The sequence below is a fragment of the Daucus carota genome, chromosome 2 (assembly GCF_001625215.2).
Source record: "Daucus carota subsp. sativus chromosome 2, DH1 v3.0, whole genome shotgun sequence".
In the NCBI taxonomy this organism is placed as follows: Eukaryota; Viridiplantae; Streptophyta; class Magnoliopsida; order Apiales; family Apiaceae; genus Daucus; species Daucus carota.
Genome location: NC_030382.2, coordinates 51,462,480 through 51,476,899, shown reverse-complemented (window position 1 = coordinate 51,476,899; position 14,420 = coordinate 51,462,480). Strand labels below are relative to the sequence as shown.

At 34.0% G+C, this 14,420-nt stretch overlaps 1 protein-coding gene, 1 long non-coding RNA gene and 1 other non-coding gene across 3 annotated transcripts; all 3 read left to right on the top strand.

Annotated features, from left to right (window-relative positions):
* The first annotated feature begins 1,561 nt into the window (after positions 1–1,561).
* On the top strand, positions 1,562–3,173 carry LOC108206970 (uncharacterized). The gene is made up of 2 exons (XR_010289178.1): positions 1,562–2,204; positions 2,397–3,173. It is a non-coding gene; the product is annotated as an uncharacterized LOC108206970 (long non-coding RNA).
* Positions 3,174–4,332: 1,159 nt separating this feature from the next.
* On the top strand, positions 4,333–4,414 carry TRNAS-GCU (transfer RNA serine (anticodon GCU)). The gene has a single exon. It is a non-coding gene; the product is annotated as a tRNA-Ser (tRNA).
* Positions 4,415–7,950: 3,536 nt separating this feature from the next.
* On the top strand, positions 7,951–12,408 carry LOC108206933 (linoleate 13S-lipoxygenase 3-1, chloroplastic). Its single transcript, XM_017377370.2, has 8 exons — positions 7,951–8,327; positions 8,597–8,877; positions 9,491–9,728; positions 9,847–10,164; positions 10,347–10,540; positions 10,619–10,914; positions 11,008–11,271; positions 11,427–12,408. The coding sequence occupies exons 1-8, from the start codon at positions 7,955–7,957 to the stop codon at positions 12,181–12,183; spliced, it is 2,721 nt and encodes a 906-aa protein (XP_017232859.1). The 5' UTR covers positions 7,951–7,954; the 3' UTR covers positions 12,184–12,408.
* The last annotated feature ends 2,012 nt before the right edge of the window (positions 12,409–14,420 follow it).

The following is a 14,420-nucleotide window of genomic DNA, read 5'->3' as shown; positions in this document are numbered from 1 at the left end:
TCACACAGTTTAAGAAAAGTTGTTAACAAATTAATTGCATTAAATGATCAAAATATGTGGAGTGAGATTGATCTAGGAAATATAAATAAGAGATATGTAGAGTAAAATTGACTTTGGAAATATGATTTTGCGTTGAAAGTTGAAGTGGACAAATAATTTGAAACAAAAAATTTTCTTGAAAGTGGACATGTAAATTGAAACGGAGGGAGTATCAATTATCATTCTTTATTAAATAACCGATTTATATCTAAAAAAATATAAAAAAAACATATTTTTTAAAAAAAGCTTTTGTATTTAAGAAGTAACGCGTGCCCAAACATGGATAATGTAGTGAAAATACATGATTGAAAAGCATATATTTTTCTTGAATTTGTCTATTATCTGATAAAAAAAAATTAGAATTCAGTCACTTGTTAAATTATTAATTATTTAAAAATATATTTTAATTAAAGATTATATATTATTATAATATGATTTTATTTTTCACAATAAAACTAAATACTATAATAAAATAACAAATATTTTAAATTGATTTATAAATTAGAAAAATATAATAATAAAATTAAATTTGATCTTTTAAATGTCTACAAATTATTTTAATTGTTATCATATTAAATTAATTTTAAGGAAGATAAATTTGGTCAGAAAAATATTTGCTCTAACTTACTATCACAATGTTTCCATAAGAGTAGATACTCCCTCCATTTCTTTTTAAATATCATTTTTTACCAGGTTTGAATTCCAAATTAAGTGTCACATTTATATTTTCAAGACAATTACTTATGTTCTCAATACAAGTATATATTCTTTTTACCTCAATACTTTTACTTTTGAACTCTCATTAAAATTTTTTCACGGTAGTTTGATGGACAAAATTGAAAAATAAAACTTACATTAATGATAATATAGTCTAATAATTACACATCTTAATAGTTGTGCCAAATCAAAAAATGACACTTAAAATGGAAAGGGAGGGTGTAATTGAAACTACGCGTCGCAATAAATATGTCAAAGGTACGACAGCACACAAGTAACTACTGTGTTGAACTAGTAGCATAAAGATGAGCTGGATAGATGGGCGTACACGTCGGTAACATACACATGGCAGCTAATCATTGGCGGACAGCGCACAAGCAGAGGCCTCGTAGTTTCCAACAGCACATTTTTAAAGTCTTTGAACCCGTTAATTTACAGCTGGCACTCCAATCATACAAGGCTGCCTCATTTTTCAATTTATCAAACCAGGAAATTACTGACGTGGATTCTACTAGAAGTAAAGCAATCATTCAAGCCTGTTTATTCGTTTTCATATTCAATACTCCCTTCGTCCCAAATTAGATGGCCCCGTTGACTTTGGGCACACAATTTAAGATTCATTGACCGCATAGATACGTGACTTATTTCTAAAATTTTATTTTTGCAAATAAAAATTAAAATATGAAATTTTCATTTATAAAAGAAAAAATAAAAAAATAAATTTCGGAAGTAGACGGTCAATGCACCTAAAGTTACGTGCCCAAAGTCAACGGGGACATCTAATTTGGGATGGAGGTAGTAATAAAAAGAAAAATTTGTGGTTGAGAAAATGAAAGTGATGTTTAATGCGTAGTTGTCTACATGTATATTCATAACCTTGTTCAGTGGAGTATAATTTAACAGAATACTTGAGAAGCTTAGTTTGTTAGAGCATCTCCAACCATCTAAAACCCTTGGCTAAAAGATGAGTTGGCTTACTTAAAATAAAAAAATTTAGCCAACAGCTCCAAAAACTCAACTCCAACCATGCTCACCTGTTGTGTATAAATTTAGCCAATCTCTTATGGATGGCTAAATTTGTCGAACCTCTACAGGTCTGTAAGAAAATCTGTAGGAAGATTGTACATCATTTATTACCATATTGAACTGATATATTCTATTTTAACAATTTAAAATATTAATAACATACTATTTTTAAATTATAGCCAACCAATATAGCCAGTACCATTGAAACAAAATGTCTTACAGGTTCAGCAAATTTTACATAATGTCTTACATGTCCAATTTAGCCAACGATTATAGCCAACGCCGTTGGAGATGCTCTTAGCATTACAGAAAATGTCTTTTTTGTTTCAATTTTTCATTTTCGAAGCAACAGCAGACTGGGAGAAAGAGAGATAACTCGCATCGTATACTTATCGAAATCCCGGGTTTGAATCTCAAACGAGGTAACACGGGATATCTAGCACTACTCTTTTATTATGTTTTGTTGCGGATTATATTGAATAATAATTTTGTTTGAGATTGAATATGAGCGAGTAAGAAGTTGTGCTGTATTTAACTTAATTTGATCGGTGCTTATCATGTGCCTGTTGGCATGTTATAGAAAAATTGTATTTTAATTTGCTTAATTTTTGTAGGAATTAATGTCTGCGTCTGTTATAAGTGAAGCAATGATTATGAATCCGAGTAACGTGACATTGATGGATCAATTAGAGCAAATTGAAGTTGAATTTGCTAACTGTGATTGCTGTGGATTGAAAGAGGAGTGTACAGTGGCGTACATAGAGAGCATTCGGGAGCGATACGGAGGGAAATGGATATGCGGATTATGTGCTGAGGCGGTGAAATATGAGATGAGGATTATGAATACGCAAGAGGAAGACGAGGCGTTGATTCAGCACATGAGTTTCTGTAACAAGTTTAGATCATCAACTCCGCCAGCAAATCCAGCTGTGCTGCTTATTTCAGCTATGAGGAATGTCATAAGGCGGAGTTTGGAGTCACCGGGATCCACCCCGAGGAGACTTGGAAGAGGATTGAGTAGGTCGGGGAGTTTTGTTCCAGCTATGTCGCGGATTGATTTTGATGAATCATCGTCTCGTGCTGGTGGTGAAGAAGGAAGTGGAGAGAAGATGGAGATAAATGTGTTGGAAGTTTAAGTTTATTAGATGAAAAAAGTTTAAAGGTTGGATTTGTTCGAAGAACGTTTCCAGCCAATTTATCAGAGGTACTGATCAATAGAAGAACACGAAACTTTACTTGCAGCTTACTAGTGCTAGCATATAAAAATTGTACAGTAGTATGGGAGAGTTCTCTTATCTCTGATTCTACAACAAGAATTAGTGTTTTACAGGACTCTTACATTCATGTTTTTGTTAATGACTATGCTCGATCAATGGAAGTTCATGTCATAATTCATGCTGTGTTTTCGTATTTATGCTGTGTTTTCGTATTTATGCTGTTTAAGTCTTCACTGGCTATGATGCTTCTTTCATTTTTGGGGTATACTCGAAACAAAGTAGTAACTCTCAGAAGCAATATAACATGGGTTTCAATTGGTTTATGCTTGGTGTCCGCATATTTGAAAATCATATTAGACAGTCCAGTCCACCTCCAAGGTTTTAAGGTTTACAGAATTTGGGGGGATTTTCCATGGTTGATGTCTTGTTCAACATGATTGCAAATGAGCTTGTTAGCTGTTGCCCTGCTAATACTGGGAGCTGTTGCCCTGCTAATACTGGGATTAGGTGCAGATCACATATCTGGATGCTTTGCAGGGCAACTATTTAAAATACAAATTTCATTTCGTTCTCTCTCCGTCATCCAAGTGTTCACAACCTTATTGGTTTTGGGATATCTACGGTAGTATGTTTTGCTTGGACCATAGACAGGAACTGGCTTATATTGCACAAGACAGAAGCCAGTTCTACACTACAGGGATTTGTTATGTCAGGGTTTTGGTCTCTAGTCGTCACACCAAGGAATGACATGCGACTTAACAGACTGCTTGTACTTTTTTTTCCTTTGCCAAGTAACTTGATACTCCCTCCGTCTCTAAATACTTTTCCTGTTTGTACTTTTCACGTTTGCCAACACACACTTTTAATCGTTAATATCTTTCATTTTGTAGTAGCATTAAATATAAAAACTTCACTGTATTAAAGTACTCGTGAATACGAATCTAACAAGATCACTCATGACTATATTTAGTTTTATAGATTAGATGTAAATTAGTAATTTGTCTCATGTTATGAACAGTATCGACATCCCAAATAGGAAAAGAATAAAGAAACGGAGAGAGTATGTAGTTGGGTTCATAATAATGGAAAAAATGTTTTTGTAATAAATGCTGGAGTGTGAAGGGTATGTACTACTTCTTGAAATCATTTTAAGAAATAATGGCATGAAATCATCTTGCAGTGACCAGTGTTTCCAAGTTTGAACTTGAGCATCAAACAACGAGCATAATATCTCCTCTGCCCACCGATGGCTGAACAGACAAGGTGTATATTCTATAAAACCATATGTTAACATGTTAACAAATACTTGGAAATTGGTACTCACAGACAACAAGACACTTTGGCCGAGTGGTTAAGGCGTGTGCCTGCTAAGTACATGGGGTTTCCCCGCGAGAGTTCGAATCTCTCAGGTGTCGTATATTTTTTTACACACAGGTACCAGTTATTTATCTTTCTCCAGTTGTTATTTATCTTTCTCCAGTTATGTTATAGAGTACCATCTGCCACCGGTCAAGTTTTGTTCCCTACCTGCCTTTGCCCGACTAGAATAATGCAAAACTCAAACCAAATTACCAAAACTTTCGTCTTCCAGCACGACACGAAGCAATATCAATAAATTTTGTACTGAATTTCTATATTAGTTGAAAATAAATTGGACACGTGAAGTATTAAAAAAAAAAAAACGATTGTAATATTGTCATGTCAACTACACAACTAGGGTTGAATCGCATAATGGAATGAGTGCACTTAAAGAGTTAACATTCAGAAGAAGAGCAAGCAAAGCTATGAGCCTTTACAAAGTTTGTTGGCTTTTCTTCACAACCTCTTTAGACACAATGCAACCAATTAAACTACTTTCCTACTGTCCTGCAACATTTCACGTTCCTTGGTGTACAAGTGCCACCATCCTCTAAACATGCATGTGTGTATATCCGTATACATATATTTTAAAAACATCCGAGGTTAGTGCTGCGATTGTGTACCCATGTGTGTAGTAATGGAGCATTTTAAACGTGCTTGGCGCTGCTTATGAATATAATAAAATTGTAACAGAATATATTACTATATATAAATAAACGAATTTTTACCTCGACCACTGCAATACTGCATCATGCAGGGGGGGTGTACATGTACCGCTTAACCCGTCGATCAACTCACAACTTGCAGTTGACCGTTGACCATATCTTGCTCTAGTATTTCTGTATTTGTATGTATGCTTTAGTTTACATTCCTTGGTTGCATACTTGCATATATGGAGATATGCGTTGACAAAAAAGTAAAAAATAATAAGATATGAGAACGTTCTTGAACGGATATAGGATGGGACGCGGGGAAGACCCGTAAAGTTCCATGTAATCCACATAGCGTAGACCACGTATATTCTGTAATTATAGAATGACATAAAAACATTGCAAAATGCATGAAATTTGTTATTTTGTGAAATACATTCTATAAATATCATTATTTCATAAAAAATATTGAAAATCATTTATGTTCGACAAGTAAAACACATATGTTCAGTAATATGTAAATATGTTCCGCAAATTTAACATGTTTTGCAGAATAATGTGTTTTTCATTATTTAACTTGTAGAATGTTTAAGATTGTCAAAATTTTTAACAAAATAATGATGTTTATAGAACATGATTTGCAAAATAACACATTTTGCAATGTTTTTATGACATTCTATAGTTGCAGAACATACGTGGTCTACAATACTAAAATAAATATGTGGACTACATGGAACTTTGTTCCATATATATTTCTACTGTCATTCTCATCAAATAATTTATTAGCTCCCATTTGAGGTTAAGGTTTAATAATGAGGGCCAACACCCTCTATGCATATATAAAAATATAAAATACGAGACATATAATGTATGTTATTTTTTCATAGATATTGTAATATTTAAATTTATTACAAAAGGCAAAATTAGATAAAAATAATATGTTAAACACCAACCGACCAAATTCATAATTTTTTATAAGTAAAAATATTCATCACAACTCCAAAAAGAACATCAAAACATTTATATATAAAGAGAAACTAACCAAGTTCTTAATATTTTTACCATTATATTCTTATACATATAATACATATAATAATCATTATAAATTTCTAACTTCAATAATAAACCTAAGTGAACTAACCGTTCACTAATTATTAAAATGCCTATATATAAAGGTTTAATATTTTTTTTTGACGTAAATATAAATTTGTTCATCCTCCCTGTCATTGATATTAAAAATCCAGGACATTTTGACCAAATAATCTCATTTCAAGTTCCACGTCCCTGTCCGCAAAGACTCCGGAGCTTAATTCGGTTTGGCTCGTAGCCGCAAATCTGCAAACATTTTTCGGCATATATTGAAAACAAGAAATAAAACGACCACTAGTACAATGTTCTAGAAATTTGTAGAACACAATTATTATAAAAAATAATAACAGAATATTGTTCACAAATACAAAATATTAAACGTGCTGGCAGGCTTATATTATTATAGAGTTTTTCGACCTCTCCCACCCATATGCAAAAATGACATGATAGAATATCAAGGAAGTTTTACAAATTTATATCTATCTTGGTCAACTTATTATTTTAGTTCATTCAATTAATATCCATACAATTTTTATTTTCTTTTCAAATTATCAAAGAAACTCTTTCTTCTAGCTAATCATCGAAACACCTCTTTTAAATGATTTAAAAAACTAATTTTTTAACATCCAACACTTACAATTCTAAAAAAAATAGATATAATAAGTAAGAACAATTACCAGGTCATATTAGTTACCTATGTTCAAATTACATTAGTTTTAGCATAACTCCAAAAGTAATAGCTAACATACAATAGTTAGTTAAAATATAATGAATTAATAATCATATAAAAAAGAGTGTGTATTTCTACTATATATAATTAACACAAAAAGTCACTCGATTAGGATTATCAGTATTATTTTATTATGAGAAAACATAATTAGGGTATTAGGAAAATATGATATTCTATATTTCTTTGAAAATAATATGTTGTTGTGTTATCATTTTTTTTTCGTCACAATATACTTTCTCGTATAAAGAGATAGTACAAAAGTCGTGGTTCGTTCAAGAAAGTTTACAATCTAACCCTCAAACATGTGGACACTTAGACAATAAATCTAAAACTTTAATGTTCGATAAGAAAACACCTATAAAAGGTTTTTTCTCTTTTTCGTTCTTTATTCCTGTCGAGTACCCTGAAAAAGCAAGCACAAATAAAAGAATCATAAGAAATTTTTATATACAAGATAAATCATAAAATCAAGAAAACTGCTGAAAGAAAAACACACCAACCAACTAATAAAATATATAGATTCGTTCCGATGCTATTCTTGGATTTTAATGAAATGTTTTTACATGATGGATTTTAATGAATTATTTTTATCTGCAAATTTTAATGGATCGTATGTGATTTTAATTTTGGGCGGACTTTTGATAAATTGTGATAGAAATAAATTTTTTATGATTTAAGCAAAATGCTTCAAAATTCCACTCATAGGATTACAAAAAACAGAAATCTCACAAAATCCATTATTTTATGAAATTCAAATAAATCTATCAACATTTGAATACCGTCACATTTTAATAGATTTCAAACAATTTCAATCGAATAACGTCGGATTTTTAAACATAATTTAAAATCTTTTTTTTTTTGAAACTAACATAATTTAAAATCTTGATTAAATACCACCAGATTTTGTAGCATAATTTAAAATATCAATCGAATATCTAAAATTTAATAGATTTTAAACAATTTTAATTAAATATCATTTCATTAATATAAAGATCATCTAATATCCCAGAATTTTAGTAAATTTTAAACAATACCAATTAAATACTTCAAACTTCATTAATGAAAAAAATTCCTTTAAAATCCATTATATAACGTTCTCGTAGCAAAAGAAATAAGCCTGAATCAAAATGGCACTTGCTAAAGAAATCATGGGCTTCTCTGTAGTGAAAAATTCAAAATCTGCATTTGTTACATCATCAAACATTCTTATGTTGAACAATCATTTCCCTCAGAGAGATGCTAAAAGACATTCTGTTAATCCAGTTGTATGTTCGGAGGAAAAGAGGTTTCAGAGGACAACTCCTTTGGCTGCCATTACAGAGAGTGTGGTCAAGATGGCTCCTCAACAGCCTGGTAAGTTAAAAGTCAAAGCTGTGATTAATGTGAGGAATAATAGGAAGCAAGATTTGAAGGACTCACTTGTCAAACGCTGGGATTCTCTCACTGACAAGATTACAAGAAACGTTGTTTTGCAACTCATCAGCACTCAAGTTGATCCAAGTAAGTCGTTACCGAGCACGATGGGATAGTCCAGGTGGTTAAGAGTTTATCTTCTGTTTTTGGCCTCTCAAGATTAATTTGCTGTATTTTTTCCGCAAAGTTTTTCATTTTAAGTCAAATTTAGTATCCGGGTCTTAACTGGGATTCATATGTTTGCAATTCGTGAAATGATTCATATTTATGACTTTTCGGTGTAAATGTTTTTGGAATTTATATTTTTTAGTTTCTTGGAAAAAGCATTTTCTGGTAATTGTGAAATTATGTTGCAGGAACCGGAACACCAAAGAAAAGCAGGGAAAGTGTAGTGAGGGATTGGTCTGAAAAATGGAATGTGAAGGAAGAGATGGTGAATTACACAGCAGAATTCGAGGTGGACTCGAATTTTGGAGTGGCGGGGGCAATCACAGTAGTGAACAAGAATCGGAAGGAGTTCTTTGTGGTGAGTATTACCATTGAAGGATTTGCATGTGGTCCGGTTCATTTCCCTTGCAATTCATGGGTTCAGTCTAACAAAGATCTTCCTGGAAAAAGAATCTTCTTTTCTAACCAGGTAAATCAAATTAAAAATGCTCTATATTCTATACACCAAATTTGTTTCTTTTCTTTTTTTCTTTCTGAAGTATTTTTAATTTTTAATGCTAATAATACGTCATTATGCTTTATTATCTCAATTATTCATACTTGTTAATGTTGATGGGCAAGTTTGGATCATATATACTAAGCTTTTGTAGAGGTACTAGAAGTCTAGAATTAGGTACTACTGAACTACTCATGCCAAACCATTGAAGTTTTACAGTTGTTCATCATTTGAATATTCCGAAAGTTGTTGCTACCTTACCCCTTTTCACAGCACAGGTTCTCATTTAAGAAGACGAGAACAGGGTAACTTAGATATCAGAATGGCCTTTTTCGGTGTTTATTTGTTATACAAATACACAACCATAAATCTGACATCAATGTACAGCTAAGTTGCAATTTGGGACATTGAATTACAGTCAAGAATGCTTATGGTAAAAATCCCAACTGTGTATGGTTTCCTGGGCCAAATATAAGTATAGAATTGAATTAATTGTACTATTCATGCGATCATCATCCACTCGTATACTTTAATACTCATTTTGTGGGAAATTACAAATAACATTTATGAATTCCGATGTCAACAGCCGTATCTGCCAAGTGAAACGCCAGCAGGGCTTAAAGCATTGAGGCAAAAAGATCTGAGAGATTTGAGGGGTGATGGCAAAGGCGTTAGGAAATTGTCGGACAGAATATATGATTATGATGTGTACAATGATTTGGGAAACCCTGACAGGGGTATTGACTCTGTTAGGCCAACACTTGGAGGTGATAAAAATCCATATCCAAGACGATGTCGCACTGGACGCCTTCCAACCATGAGTGGTAAGTAGCACTAATCTGAATATCAGCATTTTAGAGCCCAATAGTATATTTGTTTTTCTTATTTAAAAATATATATATGAAAAGAAAATAAAGAACTGCTGTTTGGTTTTTCATACAGATGTGCATACAGAGAGCCGAGTAGAGAAGCCATTGCCTATGTATGTGCCACGAGATGAACGGTTCGAGGAGTGTAAAGCAAATACATTCTCATTTAGTAGGTTTAAGGGCATGTGCCACAACTTGCTTCCATCCATGATGGTAAAATTCTCACCAGAAAACCCCAACTTTAAGGGGTTTGAACAGATCGACAGCCTCTACAGCGATGGTCTTTTCCTCAAGCTAGGGCAGCAAGATAAAATTTTGGAAAAGTTCCCTATGCTAAAAGGATCAAGTCATGCTTATTTTCTCAAATTTGACATCCCCAAAATATCTTTGCGTAAGCATTAGTCATCTGGTGATCTTTTCATAATTCATATACTACAAATACTACTGTGTAAGTTTTCCCAGTTATCACTTGCCATGATCTGTAGCCCGTCGGCTGCAAATTTTAATGGTTTTTCTTCATAGCATTAATTGTAAGATGTTACGCTGCCAGTAACTTATCATTTGCATATGCAGTGGACAAGTTTGCATGGTTGAGAGATGATGAATTTGCCCGCCAATCAATAGCAGGGGTTAACCCTGTGGCCATCGAAAGACTTGCTGTTTTCCCACCGGTGAGCAAACTTGACCCTGAGCTCCATGGTCCGCAGGAGTCTGCTCTTAAAGAGGAACACATTGCTGGCCATCTTAACGGCATGACAGTGCAGGAGGTAATAATTTCCTAAAGATTGTAGTAAGTTAAATATTATGGCTTGGTTTTAATTTGTGTTTCTGTTGATTTTACACAGGCTTTAGAGGGAAATAAACTTTTTATTATGGATTACCATGACATCTACCTACCATTTATAGACCGAATAAATGCCCTTGACGGTCGTGCAACATATGCAACACGCACCATCTTTTTCTCAACACCTTTTGGCACTCTCAAGCCTATTGCTATTGAGCTTAGCTTGCCTGGTCCTTGTTCCAGGTCAAAGAGAGTAGTCACACCTCCAGTAGATGCCACAACGAACTGGTTATGGCAGCTTGCAAAAGCCCATGTGTGTTCCAATGATGCAGGAGCTCATCAACTCGTATATCACTGGTAATTAGCCATAGCACTCCTTGTACATCCATTCTTTCCTTTGTCACCGCATATATGAGGTGTTATATTAAACTGGTTTGGCAATTTATACAGGCTACGTACACATGCCTGCACAGAACCATTTATAATTGCGGCACATAGGCAACTGAGTAAAATGCACCCTATATATAAGCTTCTTGACCCGCACATGAGATACACCCTAGAGATTAATGCCCTGGCTCGCCAGAATTTGATCAATGCTGATGGTGTTGTTGAGTCATGCTTCACTCCTGGTCGCTACACCATGGAGCTTAGTTTGGCTGCCTATAAGGACTGGCGCTTTGATTTAGAGGGACTTCCTGCTGATCTCATTCGAAGGTAAATTGCAAGCAAATCTTTAATAACTTTCAGCAACTTACAGAGCATTGTATTATGTGATGTTTAACAGTATTATGTAAATGTATCATGTAGAACATGAACTCTTCATATCTTTTGACATTGTAGTAGTCTATTAACCATAGGTTCGTTTTCAGGGGAATGGCAGTCCCGGACCCAACACAACCACATGGTCTAAAACTCCTACTAGCCGACTACCCATATGCTGCTGACGGACTTCTAATCTGGGACGCTATCAATGATTGGGTCCGCACCTATGTGGATCGTTATTACCCAGACTTGGACACAGTCTGCAATGACAGGGAGCTCCAAGCGTGGTATGCAGAATCCATCAACGTTGGCCATGCTGATAAGCGTACTGAAAGCTGGTGGCCCAGATTAGCCACCAGCGAAGATCTCATTTCCATACTCACCACCCTAATCTGGCTTGCATCTGCTCAGCATGCTGCATTAAACTTTGGTCAGTATCCTTATGGTGGTTATGTCCCCAACCGGCCCCCACTGATGCGGCGACTAGTGCCTGATGAAAATGATCCTGAATACGTCAACTTTGTCTCTGATCCAGAGAAGTATTTCCTGGCCTCAATACCTAGCATGTTACAAACAACCAAGTACATGGCTGTGGTGGACACACTGTCAACTCACTCAGCAGATGAGGAGTACATTGGGGAGAGAAGCCACTCCTCTATCTGGACCGGAGATGCAGAAATGATCGAGGCATTTTACAAATTCTCAGCCAAGATTGGACAAATAGAGAAAGAAATCGAGGCAAGGAATCGCAATCCAAAACTGAAGAACAGATGTGGTGCTGGAGTGTTACCATATGAGCTGCTCACACCAAGTTCTGGTCCTGGAGCAACAGGTAGAGGTATTCCTAACAGTACAACTATATGAAAGCTAGTTCAGATAGTAGAGTTTTCAGTCCCATGAGATTAGACGTGGCAGCTTTACTCACAACACGTTACAGTACAATAAATTTTCTTAAGTTTATTATCTATAAAATGGATGAATAAATGTATATTGATCAAAGGTTAGATGTGTGGCATGTAAGAGTTAAACAGATAAGATAATTATTTAGCAGTCATCTGATTTCGACCCATAAGCTATGATCAATATTATTCCCTCTTCTCTTCAGTATAAACAACATTGAGGTCCAGGGAGTTCTGACAAGGATCGGACCTGCTTTGTTTTGAAATCACTTTAGCTCTGTTCGATTATAAATGAACCAAGTGGAAGATAAGATATGTTTTTTGGGTTAATTATCAAGTTGGTCACTAAAGTGGGCTTAATGTATCAAGTTGGTCACTAAACTGAAAACGGTATCAAGATGGTCACTGAAGTGGCCATAAATATCAAACAAGTACCTTGAAATATGAGTTCAAGCAGTAAAAATATTATTTATAAAGTTTTATACATTATTTTTGAATGTTACCGAAACCAAGTAAAAGGTTATGACTTCTTATATTTATGACAAAAAATTTAGATTTTATCAAGTTTATTTATTATTTATTTTTATTATACAGTTATTTCTTTGTTTTAATTAAAAATAAATAATAATAAAAACTTGATAAAATCTAAATTTTTTGTCATAAATATTAGAAGCCATAACCTTTTATTTGGTTGTGGTAATATTTAAAAATAATGTGTAAAACTTTATATATAATATTTTTAGTGCTTAAACTCATATTTCAAGGTACTTGTTTGATATTTATGGTCACTTCAGTGACCATCTTGATACCGTTTTGAGTTCAGTGACCAACTTGATACATTAAGCCCACTTCAGTGACCAACTTGATAATTAACCCTATGTTTTTTTCACTAATTTTTGTAGTACAACTTTTTATATTGTTTGGCAGATTTTTATAAAATATAATTTTACGACTTATTTCTAGAGTTTTACTTTCCCAAAAAATAAATTTTTATTCAGAAAAATAATTAAAATAATCTATGAAGCTATATTTATAAGAGACATAGAATATGTGTCGAAACTTCCATCCTAAATATATATAAGTTAATGGGACGGAGGGACTATATATTTTCCAGGAAATTAAAATCTTAAAAATTATTTTATCGTTTAGAAGATGAGTTTTTTCTCAAATTTTTTTGTGATAAATAAATGACAGAACAGATAAAAGTCCCTTCAAGGTATTTGGAATAAAACCTTTGAGTATATTAAACCAAACAATTCCTAAATTGTATATGGTGGCAAGTTGCCAAGTTGTTATCGTAATAAATTATTATTATGTTCACTTGGTGAAATGCAACGTAACGTTAGAACACAGAACTTATTTCATTCTCGCTCCCTTCCATTTTATACCATTAGATTTAGCTCACTGTCGCAAGTCATGCCCAATTCAACTTCACTTTTAATGCAAGTTTTGTGACTAATATACTTTAGAAGAGAGAACCGGACCTAGAATGTTCTCAAGTAGTTGAGTCTATGATGTGAAATAGTTTATATGCAGATTAATGCTGTACTGGATGTTAAAATTTTATTTTATAATATAAAGATATTAGAGGAACCTAAAGTGCAAGGATAAGTTATAGTAATCTAAATTATGATTAATTTAGATTTTAAGAAGTTTTTATTCGGATACCTTTGTTAAAGAATGAGAAGAATCAAAATCAATAGTGAAAATCGATGAAAATCACATCACAGTAGGGCTGTAATTCGAGTCGAGCCGGGCGAGTTTCGAGCCGAGCCTACTTCAAGCCAAGTTTAATCGAGTCGAGCCGAGCCGGCTCGATTAACTAATCGAGCCTAAATCCTTACCCGAACTCGACTCGGTTAATTTTACGAGTCGAGTCGAGCCGGCTCGTTTAGCTAAACGAGCTGGTTTTAACGAGTCGAGCGAGCCAGCTCGCATAATTTTACACTTAATCGAGCCCAAACCTCTACCTGAACTCGGCTCGTTTAATTTAATGAGTCGAGTCGAGCCGGCTCGTTTAATTAAACGAGCCGAAACCTTTGCCCGAACTCAGCTCGTTTAACGAGTCGAGTCGAGCCGAGCCCACTTAAACGAGTTCGAGCCGGGCGAGCTCACGAGCTGCCCGACTCGAATTACAGCTCTACATCACAGTGTTTTGAAACACAAAGTTGGATACAAAATCTTTATAGCTTAAATTTTCAT

Bases quoted from the DNA above. Each gene is read 5' to 3' on its own strand.
- LOC108206933 (XM_017377370.2), top strand. From the start codon at position 7,955: ATGGCACTTGCTAAAGAAATCATGGGCTTCTCTGTAGTGAAAAATTCA. The intron at 8,878-9,490 runs GTAAATCAAATT...CGATGTCAACAG, and splicing joins GAATCTTCTTTTCTAACCAG to CCGTATCTGCCAAGTGAAAC. The intron at 9,729-9,846 runs GTAAGTAGCACT...TTTTTCATACAG, and splicing joins ACGCCTTCCAACCATGAGTG to ATGTGCATACAGAGAGCCGA.